The sequence below is a fragment of the Equus asinus genome, chromosome 1 (assembly GCF_041296235.1).
Source record: "Equus asinus isolate D_3611 breed Donkey chromosome 1, EquAss-T2T_v2, whole genome shotgun sequence".
In the NCBI taxonomy this organism is placed as follows: domain Eukaryota; kingdom Metazoa; phylum Chordata; class Mammalia; order Perissodactyla; family Equidae; genus Equus; species Equus asinus.
Window position 1 is genome coordinate 200325588 of NC_091790.1, and position 18363 is coordinate 200343950.

Consider the following 18363-nt stretch of genomic DNA (forward strand, 5'->3'; position numbering starts at 1 on the left):
TTGCATGAGAGTCACCTGACATTAACAAAATATAGACTCCAGCATCCGACCCCAACTTACTGATCAGAATCTCTGTTAGAGGAGCTTTGGAGTGTGCATTCTAAGCACGTTCCTTTAGCGGTTTCTTATGTAGGCCAAGATTTGAGAAATCTAATTGTGATCCAAGGTAGGTCTTTTTTTCTAATAGTAGAGTGAAAGTAGCATGAGATGCAGAAATAGGAAAAAATTCTGCTTCTATGTCCAATGCTGAGTTTATCTTGAACAAGTCTTTGTTCCTCAAAAATTATGTATTTGGGAGCAACATTTAGCACAGTTTGTTTCAAACAGACATAACTAATGTATCATGTTCCTAGACTGAGAAAATATACATTAAGTTACATTATGCTCTTCGGGAAGACATTGGGGATTACGAAATGGCATTCCTTGTATGTGCCAGTGTGCTGAATTATGGTCTGCCTGAGGAAAATGAGTGGATTTCTTTTTTCAGAGTACCTACATTATAATTGTTTGGCCACTTTGGCAGGAATGTTCCTATTCATTCTTTCATTCATAAATTGTTGAGCGCTTACTCTGTGTCAGGCCTTGTTCTAGATGCTGAGGATCTAACAAAAATGAACAAAACAGAAAATGCTTCTGCTTTAGTGAGGCCAGGAGCACATATATATTGTGCCAAATGGTGATATATGCCACGCAGAGAAAAAAAATCAGGATAGAGGAGAAAAGGCAGCTAAAAGAGGGGTTTGCTACTCAACATAGAATGTTTAGGAAAGGAATTCCTAATACCTGTGAGCAGAGAGGTACAGGAGCGGCCATAGAGTTGTTTGAGGAAAGGGAACAGTAAGTGCTGAGGTGCTGAGGCAGGAACAGCTTCACAATGTAGTGAAGGAGACAGGCTTTGATGATGGGGTTAAAGACAGGCTAAGAGGAGCAGACAGAGATACAGAGAGTACGGGCAGCTCTTTCAAGGAATTCGGCAACAAATGGAAGCAAAGAAATTAGAAGGTCAAGAGAAGGTTTTTGTAGTGATGGTGGTTGTTAAGAATAGATGCATGGCAACATGTTCACATGGAATGATCCAGTAGAAGACAAATTATTGATGCTGTAGAAGAGAGGGGAGAATTGCTGGAGTGATGTCCTGGAGCAGATAAAAAGGGGTAGGTGGCATCTGGTGTACAGGTGGAGCACTTGGCCTGAGATACAAACGGGTATCCACTTTCCCTCTTCCTTCTTTTCCTCATCTCTCTGATTCCCACAGTGACCTCATTCTCAGCCTACCTGCCTCTTCCTACAAGTCTCTCATGGTGCATGCATCCTTTTGTCTCCTGATGGACACTTCCTTCATAGAAAAGAAAAAATATATATTTGTAACATTTTCCACTGTAGAGTGGGGCTAAAATATCTGCTCTGCCTACTACCAGTGTTGTTGTATGGGTCAAATGAGATTTTACACAGAATGGCCCTTTGGAAGCTATGAATCCTTGAACTTCATTTTAGAATGGAAGAAACAAATCATTATCAAAATTGTAACAGTGTTAGCTGGTCCTCTCAGCATGCTCACTATGTGTACCTTTCCTTGTCTCTTCTCTTTACCTATTCTATATTGAATGACCAAATTTTTTCTGCTGTTTCCAACTGACACTTTGAGTCAAATGTCTAAATATTACTTCGCCTGCTGGGAGAACACAGAGCCAAAAAGTCTACTATTCTGGTCAGTTGTTAAATTTCTCATTCAATACGTTAAGCCATGAGTGATTTGAGAAAACTTGTAATGAGTTAGAATCAGAGTGAATAGTGCCACCTGCTGGAATCACACTTGAAGTAGAGGGAGGGAGGATACTAAGAGCTGTCCATGGTTCTGACCCATTCACTGTTTTGTCACTCAAAGTCGTGATCCAGATTTATTCAAAGGTAATTTCTACCATATACTCATTTCTGATGCCAATGTGCTACCTTATACATTTCTCTTTCAATATCTCTCTTTTCTCCCTGTAATGATTCAATATCTAAAATTACCATTAAGACTAGCTGTAGTTCAATTTATTATTTCTCTTAGAATCTCTTGGATATTGATGATAGATGTTGGCATTTGAAGGGACCTTAGAGATCTAGTTCAGAGTTCTCAAACACATTTTTGGACAGAGAAACTCTTGTAAAACTATAGATGTAATCCTCATTTCAGACACCAGTAAACTGAGACCCAAAAAGGTGAAAAGGCGAAGTCAAGACTAGAACTCGGATATGCTGATTCCCAAACCATTCCCTACATCAGTTAAGATGCTTTCTGCCACAATAAAATTGGCTTAAATAATAATGGATGTCTCACTTAAGAAGTCTTGAGGCGTCTCTGGTAATAATTTAGGGGCTGAACAGTGTCACCAAAGACCCAGGTTCATCCCATTGCCCTCCCTGTTCTCCTCAGTGTGTCTGATGTTTGCAAGATGGCTCCAGCAACATTAGGAACCACAAACTCCACCCAAGATCAAGGAACAGAAAAGGGACTGACTGTCTCTTCTCTTCTGAGCTAATAAATTTGTCCCAAAGGACCCCTAGAGACTCCCCCTTGTGTTTTATTGGCCAGGAGGAAATGATAGGTCTCATCTTAAGTGGGTTACTCCCAAAGAGCACGGATTTGTCATGTTTGACTTAGACAAATCCAGATTCACCCTCTGAGCCTGAGGTAGGACCGTTCTTGCCTGAAGCTTAAGATCATATGGAAGCACATAGATTCTTAGGCAAAATTGGGTCAGCTCACAAGGAAAAGGAAGGGCAGGGAGAGAGTGGCTAACTGTTGTGGGAAAACAGTCTCTCCCATTTCTGCTTATCTTCTGAGCAAGAGGCATTGACAACTTTGTTCATATCTTTTTAAGGTTGTATGTATAGCAAACAGCTTTGGAAGATATTGATAGTGTCTTCCTCCAGAACACAGGGTAGATTTGTTTCCTGGCCAAGATAATAAAGCTAATGTCTCCCCAGGGCAAAAGTTGGGCAGGTCTGCTAGCAGCACCTTTAAAAGATTAGAGTTTCCTAAATTTAGGGTTCCTTGTCTGCGACACAAACTCACTACATAGGCAGCATCCATCTAGGCTGCTCCACATGGCCCCCAGGGGACTTGGGGGACAAGAGAAACCAATGTGGATATGAAGCTCATGCTGCCTGCTGAGCTGTGAATAACAGAGTCCTTTGTCTCTGACCCAGGAGTCTCCTGTCTTCCGCTAGCGTCGATGAAACTGCAGCAGGCTAACTTGTTAGTTTGCAAGTTGGGCAAAATCCCAGGTGCTTCCCAGTTCTTGACACTAACAGAAAAGCAACCAGTGGTGTTTGCTACAGTGTTCGTTCCAATGAGCCTTGCTAGATACATCCAATTCTCAAACACTTATTGCTGGAAATAAGAATAGTTTCAGTATGTAAGAAATTCCTTTTCCACAGGCGGAAACAGGGCAACGCTTCGGTCTCCAACTGGAGACACACATTAAGTAAGAACAGTGTCATTGGCTCTAGTTTCTTTTATGCTGCCTCCCTTTTATTCGCTCGCTGACTCTCTCTGTAATTATCTCTTTTAAAATGTCAGTGCCTGTCACCCAGAAGACCAAGAGCAATCAGCCACAAACTGAACTTTCTCCAAGGCATCCCTTAGCAATGTCGGGGAAGCTGACATTGAATGACTGAGAAAAAGGAACCCTTTCCTTCACTTTCACACTAGACACTGCAGCCTCCTTCCTGAGGAAGCAATAGAAGGGAAGTGGGGTGTGCTAAAATTGTGAGTCTTTTTTTCAACAGAGCCTGAATAGAGGCTCTTTAAGGAAGATTCTTCTCTTGGAGGCTCTTGACCTTGAGTCCCTCTTACTGCACCAATCAGGGTGAGAGGACTCAGCTACAGGAGCATCCTGGAGACTTTCTTTCCTTCTCTAGAGTGAAATGTTGATATTAAGAAGACCATGGTCTGGAGGAAGAAATGGGGGATCTGGTGTGACAAGCAGAGAAGAAAGTGTGGATATTTCCTAGTTAATTGCCAATGCTCAGGGTTTTCCAAATGGTGACAATTTAAAGACCTGGACAAGAATTCATCAGAGCAAGAAGAGAGGAGTAGAGGAAATTAGAGCAGCATTTACCCTCTGAGTCAAACCTTAGGGTTAACCTCAATTTATCCCTAAATTGTATTTCCCTGATGGCTGTTGACACCTTTAAAACGAAACAATCTTTCCTACTTAGCTCAGGAACCCTTGTTCTCATGCTATTCTGACAACTTACATTTAAAAATGCATCTGCTAAAACATAGCTCTACAAGAACAGTGTAGATCCAATCTTAAAGTGGAGGCTATTTTCTTCCCCATTGACTATGCCAGAAATACAGGGAAAGATCAGTCTGAGTCATTCTGATCGTACTTCCACAGAAACCTTGATGAAGGTCACCGGCCTCCATCGAGTCACAATGAGCCCTGGAGGCAGGTGCTCCTAACTTAGAGGAGATATTTTACTGGAGCGCTTATGGAATCACCACAGGTGTTAAAATTAAAGTTCTCTTTCTAATGACATAAAAGATCAAAACTCCTTGGTACAATTAGGTTGATTAAATTGAGCTGCGTCTAATATCCCTGTAGCTCAATAAAGTTAATGCAGCTTTCAGAGGGGCCTGACTCAGAGGCAGGAAACGGTCTAGGACCTGAGAGAATCTGGCCCACTGCTGTTTTAAAATTAGAAGTTTGATTGCTTGCGACATCATCACAAAATGGTACCAATCCAAAGAAGCTGAATTTTCCATTAGCCCAGGGAAAAAAATGACAGATATTTAAATTTAACTGCTTAGAGATTAGGCAGAAGGCTTATTGATAGATATAGGGGCTGAATCTCTTTATAAGCAAAGTTAGGAAATCCACTGGTGTGCCACCTCTTTAATGTGGAAAGGAATTCACTGAGCCTGAGGGAGTGGGGACGTGTGTGCTGCTTCAGCGTTAAACTGCCTCTCCTACCAATTGCAAGAAAAATATACTTTTAAAATATGTGTTTGTAAAGCACCGGGTAGTCACCGAGGAACTTAAAACCTAAGATGTGAAGTAAGAAAAGTGCTTACAACTGAAGTTACCAAAGCAACCACCTATTTGAGTTTTCCATTGTTGCAAGGTGATTTGTTACAGAAGGGGGTTGATTTGGAACAGATCCAGGAAAAAAGAATGATTTGTGGTCAGTGCTGGAGGGTAGGTTATGAGAAGGATCCGGCATCCCAGATGGGGTATAACCAAGGTGCGCAATAAATGATTCCAGAAAGGGGTGAATCTTGAGCTGCAGGAATCTTGAGCAACCTTTTAAACAGTCACGAGTTATCCGAAAAAGATGCAGGTCACCTTCATTGCCTCAACAATTCATTGCTCCCTAACTGACGGTAGGAGCCACGGTGATTAGATTAATGAAATAAAGTTTTGTAAATTCCCCCAAAGCAAGAGCTCTCGACTCTAGTTATGCATAAACATTTTTCAGGAGTTTTTAAGAATACCAATGCCTGACCCAGACCAACTGAGCTAGCGTCTCTGGGGATAGAGCTGGACATGGGTTTTTCATAAAGCTCTCCAGGTAAAATTCACTACCCTAGGAGTAATTGACAAGTTACGTTGTGTGCAGAAGCAAAAGATCCCAGGCTCTGAAATCTGACAAGCCTGAGTTCAGATCCTGACTCCACTACTCACTAAATCTAAGACATCAACATGTGCTTAACTTTTCCAAGTCTCATTTTCCTTATCTGGAGTCAATGATGGTGACTTCTCCACAGGCTTCTAAAGATTAAGTAGAAAGTGCATGTATAATTGGCCCCCAATACAAGTTTATTTTCCTCCCCTTGCTTGTTAATGGTTGATAATGGATTGATGTTTTGTCCTTCCTCAAATGATTTTGCCCTACACCTTTGTAGCGAGTGACAGGCTTAGATTATTTTTCTCTCCCTGCTGTGTTTTATTTCTAGAATTTACTGCTCTTTGGTATCTGGGAGGAAAATACTCATGTGCTTTTCATGCTTTCTGCTCCTCCAGCTGCCACAGAAGTGTCCTTTTCATTTGATGTCGGAAATGGGCCAGTGGAGATTGTGGTGAGGTCACCCTCCCCTCTCAATGACGACCAGTGGCACCGGGTCACCGCAGAAAGGAATGTCAAGCAGGCCAGCCTACAGGTGGACCGGCTGCCGCAGCAGATCCGCAAGGCCCCAACAGAAGGTCACACCCGCCTGGAACTCTACAGCCAGCTGTTTGTTGGTGAGTAATGGAAGGCAGTCATGACTTACCTCTATTGTTTTAATAACCTTCACAATGGAAAAAAATATAAATAAATAAAGCAGCCTGTGGAGGGTTTTGATAGAGATCTTTCCAAAGGTTAATATCTGTGCCTCTTGTAGTCTTCTCCAAGACAAAATGGAACAAGGAGGAGACCCAAATCTGGTTCCACTCTCTGGAGCTCACAGTCCTCATCTACAAAATCAGAGGTAGCCAGAGACATCTCTGAGGGCTCTGATCTATGCAATATTAGGTTTATGGATTTAGAACTATTATAACATTCTTGATTTAGGGCACTTGTAATTGTGTGAAAGGAAGGAAGAGTTGGAGGGAGGGAGGAAAGGAGGAAGGAAGAAGGAAGAGAAGATGGGCTCCCTAAGTTCAGGTTTGCTTGAAATAAGTAGAAATCCATTCTTTTCTCTGCTCATCCTCAAGGTTCTAAACAGAGAAAGATTTAGACTTCTTCTTATGTAGTATCTTTCTACATGGGAAAGAGATTGACACTGAGAAGAAATTTAAACAGAGTAAAGTTAAGCATCCTGTGCAAGTGGATCCATCCTCACAGTCTAGTCTTTGCTTTGACATATTCCAGCTGAACCTAACATTACTTCGAATCAATACCTGTTTCCATGGCTAGTTAAATTTTAAATTTTTTTCCAGAATTCTAATAGTTTAGGAAAGTAGCCATTTTTCCTCTGTTAAATGAAAAGAAAGAAAGTTTTAAGGACATTGTGGCTGTGTACCACTTTAGACGCCCCTTCTCTGAGTTTCTTGGGGTTAATTGATCCAGTCAGTCACCTGCAGCAGTCTCAGACCAAGCAAAACCAGATGTGACCCAGTTGCTGTTCACGGTCATAACACCTGCCACGCTACGGTAGAGCCTCACCCAGGGTCAGTTAATTTTAACAAGAGCCAGAGTCTCCACAGTGTCTTTCATAATTATGGTGGGATGCTTTAAGAATATTAGAAATTTACAAAAAGACAGGTAAAATTAGGTATCCACTCCTTTGGTTCAATGTGGGCAAAATACAAAACAATAGCATCAGTTAATTACCTTTAGAAGTGAGACTGACCTGTTAAGAGGCCATGTCAGTCAGGGGCCATGAAGGAGTCACAGATTTGGAAATAAAACACTGGCTCCCCAACCCCAACTAGAACTCAGCCCCTTCCAAATCCTCCCCTTGAGTTACAGTTCTCAAAATCACACATTATTTACCATTGGTTTTTATTAGTTAAATATCAAGTCCACTGACTTCTGCTGAATGTCATGAGCAAATTTCACTTTATCAATATATCTTGCCCAGGTTACCCAGGACAGGTTTCTTCCTAAATCCTCTTCATCCCAAGCATGTAAGTTAGATTCTACTTGGTTTTCATCAAAATAGATGACCCTAAGTGGCCCCATGTCTCATTTTTCTGAACTTGCCCCTGGATGTAGAGGTCCAGCTTTACTTTTCTCCATTTCTATTCACTGACTATAGATGTCTCCAAGAACTTTGGAGCCAGGTAAAGTTGTAAAGTGAAAAAGGATAAGGGGAGCATTTATTATGGTCTTGGGAAGACTTCTGATTCATTTAAACAAGATGACCAGGAACGGCTTATAAAAAGGGAGGAGCAGAGAGCTGAGGTCAGAATTCAACAGAACAGTTAAATTTAAGGGACAGGCAGAAAAATAGCATCTCAGGAAGAAGAATGAAGGTGAACAGAAGAACAAACAAGGAAAATCTAGGAGAGGGGCAGGAGGAGGAGAGAGTTTCACGAAACTCTGCTTATTATTGACGAATAATATCGTGTCGTATGTAAAATAAGGCAAGGGAAACATTCTTTGAGTTTAATAATTATGAAACCATTGGTGACCTCGGAGAGAGAAGTTTCAGAACAGTGGGCTGACACAATGAGTCAGCAGCTTCTTTGCACTTGATGAAAAAGAGTCTCATGTCCCAGTTCTAATTTCCTCTTATCTTAAAAGTGGGCGTGATGCGCATCTCCCAGGCACAAGATATTTGAGCCAATATGAAAAATATTGCTCTGCAACAGAGTCTACCCCAGGGGAAGCGGGGAGGGGGGCTTGTTTCCAGAGAAAATCAAGTTCAACAGCTATGAAATCCTGGAGCCCGTTATCCCAAGACTATTCTATAGGGATTCAGGCAACTGGAGAGTTGTGCTCAGCTCAGCTCTAATAAGAAGTATTATCCTGACCAAGCACTGCACTTTCCCTCTTCGAGTCTCTTTTCTCATCTGTCTAATAGATGAGTTGGGGTAGTTGGTCCCCAAAATTTCTTCCAACTTTAACTATTTTGGATTTTGCTTTAGATATGGCTAAAAACGGTTGTCCTTCCCACAGTGTCATGTGGTTAACAACATGAGCTTTGAATCCCACCTCTCTCACTTACCAGCTGGAGACCACTGTCAAGTTGCTTAATATTTCTGTGTTAAGTAGGGAGACAGTCCTTACATCTCAGGATGAAACGAGACACAGTCCATGCCAAGCGCTCCGTAGAGTACCTGGCGTAGAGTCAAAACTCATTAAAAAGGAGTATTTCTCTATCTTTTCCTCTACCTTTTACCCCCTTGACTTTCATCTTCCTCCATGTAATATTCACTCCCTGCTACACAGCTCACTGCCAGATGGCTCGTTTCTTCTTCCCCAAAATACTGACCTGAAGTGGGATCACTTCAACCCACAAGCCCTGAAGGAAAGTCCACATGCATAAATGCCCCTCGACATCCAAAATCATCCTGCAGTGACTCTGCTCACCTGCCACAGTGGCCACCGAGCTGCAGGTAAGCGCCCAGGAGTCTTCTCACCATCAGCCAAGAAAGCAAGTGAGTGTCATCAGAAAACCTCACACTGGCAGCGTTGTCACAGCTGAGACATGTGGCAGACTTGCCTATGAGCTCCATCAGCATTCTAGAGAAGGAAGGGCTCTGACTCAACTTAAAGCTAAAACAGACTGGAAGTCGTTCTTGGCTTTGCACGCGGGATGGACTTTAAGGGAAGGCTGACCTCCACCCACTGCCTGTGTTAGCAAGGCCAGACCCATGTCTCCTTTTTCAAAGTAACTGAAAAAACAGAGAGGCTACAGTTCTCGTTACTCTACATCTAGAATATAATTAGAAGCTGCATCAAGAGAGGGGTAACGCAGGTCTTTTGGAAGTAATGAGAATCCAGCTACAATTCTGGTTTGGTACAAAAGTACCAAATAAATTTAAAAATGAAAAGTGACACAGGAAGAAAAAGCAGTTGCTCGTATTTGTCTAAAAAGCGCAGGAAACTTTCTCATGTTTCTGATCCAACAAGAGTGACTAGCATATGACGAGCACCCGGGATGGCCCAGCAGAGGGATTTAAACCACATGGCGATCTGTAGCCCCAGCCAGCCCAGGTGCTCAGGCCTGCATCCTCCTTGGCAGTCACGGGCCAGATTTTTCTTAGGGGTGGAGAACAGCAAGCATGCGCAAGGTCATTATCTAAGCATGAACAATGCCAGGCTGGATTGAGCCAAAACCCTCTTGGCACGGACATGCCAGGAAGTTTGGAGTCCTGGCAGCTGAGGCAGCAGTGGCGGGGCTGTGAGGGAGGGTATCTGCTGGGCCCTTGGCCTGGAAACCAGGCAGCCAGCCCAGGGGATGGTCAGAGAGGTGGTGAGCGTGGGCCACAGAGCAGAGCTGAGCGGGCCAATCAGGCCAGGTGGCTGTGATAGAGGTTACTTTGCAGCAGGCTAAACATAGGCCAGAGCGTGTCACTGTCCTTGGCGGTGATTTAAAGAGGAGGTCAGAGTTCAGGAAAGCTGGAAGCTGCTTCAGAAAGCTTCAGGAAGAAATCAGCCTCCTAAGCAGCTCCTTGAGAGAGAAGGTTAGGTCATTTTAACTAATGACAAATGTCCAGGCTCAACTCACGTGGCTCTGACCTCTTCCAAAATGTCTCTGGAGGTTAAAAGAAGGCCATCCCTTTTGTGCAAGATGTCACCCAAAAGGAGCTGAAAAGCCATTCTCATTCCTTCAGGATCTTTCGTGCTGGATGGGAGGCCTGACTGGAGACTCAGTGAGGGGAGAGCCTTCTTCAGGAGGACTCAGAGACTATGGGGAGCAAGGAAGCCTCCTCTGGCAGTTTGCCAGGAAACGTCTTCTCCTGAGTGGCAACTGAGTTTATGGAGGAGTTGAGGTTTATCAAATAGACTTAGCAGTGAATGCGGACGAGGGTACTAGGACCATTCTCTCCACTAAGCTTGGCTAGCAACCCCACAAAACGCCCCCATCCTCCCCAAACTCAATAATATAGTTTGATTGATCAGCTGCTCCTCATAGCCTCTGTATTCCCAAATCATGAATGGATAATTCCATTGCCGTCTGAAATGCAATGTCATTGAGAGAGTGAAGAGAAAAATCAACATTTGTATGCAAAGGAGAAAAATAGAATTCCAGTCATGAAGTGCCCCCAAATCTGTGTATGAATACAATGGTTATTTCTAGTATCCAAAAATGTAGGATAAAAAGTATATAATCCAAATTGCAGGAATTAAAACTTGTGGCTTGTTCCCATTTCCTGCAAACCTGACTCAGTAGCAACAACATAAATCCTGGCTAAGATGTCCTGGGTGAGACTTCAAGGCCAAGTGCTTCACCTCCTTTATTTACCTCACTTGATCCACACAAGAAGCTTCCAAAGGAAATACCAGGACTAATCCCTCTTTTATTTTCACAGTGAAGAAACAAAAGCTAAAGCTAGTTAACAGCCCAAGGTCATGCAGCCAGTAAGAGACAGAGCCGGGATTTGATCCCAGACAGTCTGATTCCAGAGACTCAGCTGGAGGAGAGGAAGAGAATTCCTCTACCCTCTGGGTCCTTCTGGCTGGTCTACAAATTAAATTGACATGAGACAGAATAACAGGAGAAAATCAAACAAAGCTTTATAACACGTCTACATGGGAGAAACCCAGGAGAACTGGGTAACTCACCAGAATGGCTGAAGCCGTCACCTTAAATACCATATTCAGCTAAAGACAAAGGAGGATGTTGGGGATAGTGATTTGGGGCTTCAAAGGGGAGGAAAGCAATTGACATGGAAATGGAAAAGCAAATGTTTGTACATAAGAGAGGGCTTAGCTAGGATCCTCACAGTCTACAATACCCAGAATTACCTATGGTGATGGCCTGTCCTGGAAACAGGACTTCTATCTTAAATTCTTTTAGGCAGTTAGGGAGAAGGTCAAAGTTTCTTTCAGAATCTTTTGTTCTTAAAAACAATCAAGCCAAAGAGACACATTTTGGAGTGGCAAATTCTGATCCCCGACACGGCTCTTAACCATTCATCCTGTCAAAGCAAAAATTGCACGAGACAAAGTTAAATGGGCACAGAAGACTGCATTCAAGGATAGAGCAGTCAGCAGAGGGGGCACAACTCAGTCTGAGCTCAACTCTGTCGAAACAAATGGTGGTAGAGTTGTTGCTCATTTGTTGTCTTTTGGTTTTAATTGTGGTAAAATACACAATAAAAGAGTTTTTAAGAGCTAGGGTAGAAGGGATCATAGGCCATCTGTGTTTGCTAGTTGACTTTACCCAAAGGAAGAGTAAACTTCCTCTTATCTTCCTGACAGGAGGTAGTTTTACAACTTGGAGCAAGGCGCCCACCCTGGGAGGTGAGGCTCCCACCCTCCCGCAGAAACTGAGAGAGAGGCAATGGCTCCCTTGATATTTACATTTCAAAGAGATGGTTCCCAGGTCCTGGAGAAAAACGTCCCTGGGTTGTAAAACTGGCAAAAGACTTTTAAAAAGATTTACATCTCAAACCGGGCAGAGAAAGAATTTACAATTACAAGTTTTCTAAAGTAAATGCTCTAAGAATTGGGAAGACTAGAGTCTAAAGTTTAGTCAAGCTGAAGGGACCCTTAAGGCTGTCTTGGTCAGTCTATGCCAGGGTCTCTCATCTGAGGTGGTACTGTGGCCCACAGGCTATTTGGAAAAGTGTGGTGCATTGGGGTGCTACCTTCAGCAACAGGCTGCAGACAAAGCTTCCCACTGTGCGCAGGAGAATCCATCCCAACAAAGGCTTGCACACACCCCAAATGGCAGTAGTGCCCCCATTATGAACCACTGTTCTCTGTCACGGCGTCTATAGTAGGAGACGAGGAGGTCAAGCCAGGCCTGTCAACCCTGGCAGGTATTCTGTGGATTACAAAGTCATAGTGGTGAAGATCAAGGCAGGCAGAGGATCACTGTCAGACACAGACACAAAGGTTTCGATTAACAAGAGAATCTTATGCGGAAGCTCTCTTGGAGGGTAATGAGACTCAAATAAGCTCTTTTTTCTTTTTAGCTCTTTTAGAAAACCCTTTACAACACCAACATTGACCTCTCTAAAGCTATGTCTAGAAGACATTCTTCCCGTCTTTCTTCTCTGGGATTCCACGCAGCTATAGGGGAGGAAGACATTTCCTCTGCCCAGTCTGGGTCCTTCTAGTTGGACAATGAATTAAATTCACATGAGACAGAATAACAGGAGAAAATTAAACAAAGCTTTATAACATGTATTCATGAGAGAGGCTCAGGCAAACTGAGCCACTTGCCAAAATGGCGGAAGCTCTCACCTTAAATACCTCCCTCAGGTAAAGACAAAGGAGGATGTTGGCAGTCGGGGGAGTCAGTTATGGGAGATTACCAGAAAGGCACAGTAAACAAGAGTAAGGTTGTTATGCAGATTTAAGTCCTTGCCTTTGGTATTGGTAAGAGTTTCTAGAGATAAGGTCATCTGGCTTCTTCCTGGTACAGAGAGGGAGACACCTTTACAGATGGAGACTTCCTTTACAATGTAAATGTCTCTTAAAGGGTAAGTAAATTCTACTTTTCTGGATTTCTCTCATGTCTGCAGTTTTTAAAAGTAACCATCCCAAAATAATCCTCATGCCAGAGAGACATATCTTGGGGTGGCCAATTCCAGTCCCCTACACAGTGTACTCACCCACATTACTTCTGACCTCACTGGCCATGACTTCAGTCTCTCCTGGAAATGTTCTTCCTCTCCTTGACCACTAAGTGTTGAAGGTCACGGAGCCCTCCTTTCTTCTCCAACTGTACATTTTTCTGGTTGATCTTATCCAGTCCAATGGCTTCCAATACTGTTCATGTGCCAGTGACTCTGAAATTGAAATCTCCAGGTTTCACTTCTCTCAGGAACTCTGCATCCACCTATCCAACTGTCTACTTGGCATCTCAACTTGGATGTCCACTGGGCATCTCAGTGTAAACATGGCAGAAAAGAACTGTTGATGCCTACCCCCAACCTGTTCTTCCACCAGCCTTCCCCGCTCAGTAAATGACATCACCATCCACACATTTTGGCTTGAGTCCAAAATTTGGAGTTACCCTTGATTCCTCTCTTTCCCTCATCAGTGCCCATCAATAGAAACTCTGCCTCCAGACTGCCCCAGCTGCATCCACTGCTCTCTATTGCCACAGATCCCACCCTAGTCAAAGCCACAGTAGTTTCTTGCTTGAACTATTTCAACTAGTCTCCACAGTCTTGGTGTGGTCCCCGAACACATCAAGCTTATTCCTGCTTTAGAGCATTTGCGCTGGCCTGAAATACCTCCCTAGACATTGACAAGGCCGACTCCTTCTTGTCATTCAGAGCTCGGCTTCAGTTACCTCCTCAGAGAGGCCTTCTCTGACCACTCAATCTAGCATAGCCAGTCATTCACAATTTTACATTGTCCTTAGAACTTGTGATCTATTCATTTATTTTTGTGTCCTTCCCCTAGAAGGTAAGCTCCATGACAACAGAGATCTACAATAACACTACATTCGTTGCCCAATGAATATTTGCTGAGTGAACAATTGAACGAAGGAATAAGTGAATTGCATGCTTTTTGTTGTTTCTCTGAGTTAATATTCATGTACTTTTTTGTTACTTCTCTGAGTTAATAGTCTTATTACCATCTTTGGAAATATCTTTTTCTCCAGGTACCACAGACTGAAATCAAGCATGACAGAAACCTAAAAAAAAAAAAGACAGTCACAGAGAAATTCAGAATATTATGAAAGACAGTATCTCAGATCAGTCTAGGCTCTAAATGTAGTTTTCAGCCTCCCTCTCTCAAATTGAGGTCCTGCCTGTTTGGCAGTAGCTGAGATGCTAGCTGGAACCCTAACGCAGAGTTTCTGCCCCAACTCTTACGACTGGTCCTCTAGTTCTCTCCCAGACAGAGATAGGGAGTGATGTCATGATTAGAAACACTGCCATCGGTAAAGTAATAAAATAAAATGATTTGCTAGACAAAATCTAGTAGAAAAAATTGCTAGATGAAATCAATAAACTATCTACAAAGCAAAAATGCAAATAAAACACAGAAGCTGCTGCCTCACAGCTGTTCACCGCAAGGATTACTGGCCCCAGAATTCTTTCTCAACTCCACCACATTTCACCAAGCTCTGCCAGGAGGCCACTCATGAGTCAGCCTCTCTCTTCTCTATAGAACTACTCCCACCCCCACCACAGATGAGTGATGGCCCTTCCCTGCTAATAGTCTCCATACGTTTTTCCTACCCTTTCCCCTTTAGCAGTCAAAACTAATTAACTTTTACAATTCCAGCTGTCTATTTTACAGTTAGAATTTTAACATATTAAGTTATGATAGGCAAAATTTTTACCTGTTTTTCATATGTTCCCAACATAATCAAATTGACAGTGTACTTTTAACCTCTTTTGAGCCTTCAACTCAAAGATAGTCTGTTAACTACCTATTCCCATAGGTCCAAGCTCCTCTTCTAAGACCGAAGTTACAGAACTTTTAGAGAGATATTTGAACCTAAGACAGGAGCCAACCCTATTCTTCACCTTCTGGGTAAAGTAGCTCATGTGCCGCAAGAGCAAATACTTCCGGGACTCTGTGGTCTTCCACTCCAGCTTGCTTATGACGATTATAATGGTCTGATCCCAGGAAGATATTTTAATGTAAAGGCACCAATTTTCCAATCAATATGGAAACAGTTTTTTTCAACAGATTTATCAAATAATTTCTCAATAGATTTTTTTATTCTTTCAGTAAGGACTGAACTAGACTTCATGATAATAATGGCAACTGTCACACAGAAAAAGATTGTAATAAAAATATTAGTATCAGTAACACAAATATTGAGGAAGGGATGGGTACTCACAGCCCACCAGTCCCTCCTGTGATACCCTAAGAAAGAGAGAAAAGATACTCATTTGTCTTAGCTCAAATAAACACAACTGTTTCCCACCAAAGCTTCACTCTGTCCTCTCTTCTTTCATCAGCCTCATTTCCAAGGTACAGGATGGCATGGGTCTCGCTGTTCATTTCATGGTCCTGTGTCCATCCTAACAGTGGTCCTCATTTGTTTTAATTTTATTTGATTATTTTTCTTCTTTGTCCACCATTCCCAATTCCACTCTCTCTTCAACACTGGCACCCACTTGAATTTATTTTATGTATCGCCTTCTAGTGCCACTCTCTAAATATTTGTGCAAACTATGTGTATGTTCTGGAAAATTCATAGTATTGCCTTTCATGTGTCACAATTTTTATAAATGATATTGTACTACAAATTTCGTTCTGTTTCTTTCCCTTTAACTCAGCCTTATGTTTTTAAGATCTATTTGTGTAGCTCTGTGTATACCGTGTATCTAGTGATCCATTATGTGTATATCTACACTTTATTCTGTCCCCTAATGATAAATAGCTGGGTTTCCCCCAACACTTTGCTACCACAAATAACTCTTCAGTGAATGTTTTTGTGTGTCCCCCTGTTACCTAGATGAGGGTTTCTCGTGTGTGTGTGTGTGTGTGTGTGTGTGTACATGAGAATTACTGAGTCATAGGGTATGTGTGTACTTAATTTCACTAGATACTGCTTGCTCGATCAGTTTCTGAATGTAAATCTCAAACCTTCCTGGTTGAATTATCTATTTCTATCATTGGTAGCTTTGTATGATTCGAGACTATTTTGTTAGTTAGATGTATTCATGGTCTTTTTGATTTATTGTTCCTTATTCCAGTATGTAATTTCCATCTTTATTTCCTATGATGTTTCTCATCTCACAGTTTTATTTCTACTCTTAAAACTACTATGCAATCCTTCTTGCTGTCATTAGCACTCGCCTGCTGTTTTCGCACAGGTGTTTGTAGCCTCTTATTTAAGTGTGTCTCTTAGATATAATAATGCTGAATCTTTCAAAAATCTAACTTGAGAATCTGTCTTTTTATTCATTTATTGTAACTACTGCTACATTAGTGTATATTTCTGCTATCGACCGTGCGTTTTTGATTTATTATGTTTTGTTTGTCTGCCCACTTACCCCAATCTACTTTCCATTGATTAAACCGAATGTTATTCCACTGGTTTGAAGGTTGTACATTCTACTTTCAATCCTCTGGCAGCTTCCCCTACCGTATTAAGACTCATACGTCTGCTTTTCTTCCTTATCGTCCACAAAAACATATCACTACCTCTGTTCTCCTTCTCAGTAAGACAAGAGACTGAGAACACGCCGACCTCCTTCCACCTCACGACCTGCCGTTTTGAGATCATCTACAGTTTTCATTGCAGAATTTATGAATATACTTGTTTTTAATTGCTTATTAGAAAATATTAGTATTTACTAGTCTTTCTTTTTACTTACTCTTATTTCCCATATATTATCTCCTTTCGGATTCATTTCCCTTTTTGAGTAAAAAACGGTAGAGTAAGAACAGTTTTTCTAAGAAGACTCCATAGGCGAATCCTTCTGAGACCTCACATGCTTGCCAGTATCTTTACTGGATCCCGTATTTCAATCAACACTCTGAAGGTATCATCTTTTATAGGCAGTGCTGCTATTGAGAAGTTAGACATGTTACATTCTTATTCCTGAACCTCTCCTTCTTTTCCTTTAATGTTTCTTAACTTTACTATAGTGCAGAGTTCTTAACCTTTTGGGGGCCAGTCCTGGTAAAGTCTATGTCTCTCTTCTCAGGATAGTGCTTATATGAATAAAATAAAATATGCATAATTACAAAAGAAACCAAATATATTTATCAAAACAACAAATTTGTGATACAGTAGTAATATATGCGCTTCGTTACTAGTGCTTTAAATAACAAGACCTGGACTCGGGTCTCATAACTACCATAACTGCAAAATCACCACGGTCATAAATGAAACTTCAGGAAATCTACAACTGTAATGTAACATGAATATATCTATGATTTTCTGTTAGCAACAGTGATACAGATACCGCTAATACCACTGTGCTTTTTCCTACATTCCTAATTGAAGCAGTGCTCAATTTTTTTTTAAGAGATTAGTGAAAATGAGCATGTCAGGTTTTTCCCATCGGTGTTCTCCAGCCTCCTGACTCCCGTATGTGAACGCCTGGGTCATGGGCCTCATTTAAGAACCACAACTATAGGTGTAGGTGGGGTGTTTTTTTCTTATCTATTCTGTTTAGCACTTTATGACCCCTTCGATCTGAAATGTAGTATTGTTTATTCTAGAAAATTCTGAGTCATTATTTCTTCAAATAGTTCCTTCTCTGTGTTACTCTTTTCTTATGAGGTTATTATTATGCAAATGTTGATGCTTCTGCTTCTACCCTCCATAGTTCTTAGCTTTTTCTTTCATTCTTTTGATCTCCTTATCCTTTCCTGAAGGCTTTGGGAGCGTTTATTGACCCCATATTCCAACCCACTAAAATATTCTTGTGTTCTATCTATTCTGTTCAACCCCTCCATGGAAATCTTTATTTCAACAATTATAGTTTTTCATTCTCAATATCTCCAACCAATTCTTCATAATAGTTTGTCATCACCCCATGTTTCCAATATCACAAAGTTATCATTATGCTAATTTTGCTGCTACATCATGTCAGCACAATAATTAAGATGTCTGTTATGTTAGTTTTCTGTTTTTCGGCTGTCTTGTGATTCTGCCTCTCCTGGTACAGGTGGTACTGTTTGTTGTCCCTCCTTCATAGCATTTGCTCTCCTCAGAGGGCTCGTCACTTTTCTTCGTGAACTCATGGTCATTCCCTTGAGATTACCAAATGCATTCTCCATTATTGTCTGCCTAAGGGGAGGAGCAAATTCTCAGGCCCTGAACTGTGCTCCTTGCCT

General features: G+C 41.8%; 1 protein-coding gene across 1 annotated transcript in view; it reads left to right on the forward strand.

Annotated features, from left to right (window-relative positions):
• The window catches only part of CNTNAP2 (contactin associated protein 2), a 1870188-nt gene that overhangs the window by 1647037 nt on the left and 204788 nt on the right, over positions 1 to 18363 (forward strand). The window contains exon 17 of the mRNA XM_014858430.3: positions 6018 to 6236. Coding sequence (XP_014713916.1) covers positions 6018 to 6236 — 219 coding nt within the window. The remainder of the gene's footprint in view (positions 1 to 6017; positions 6237 to 18363) is intronic.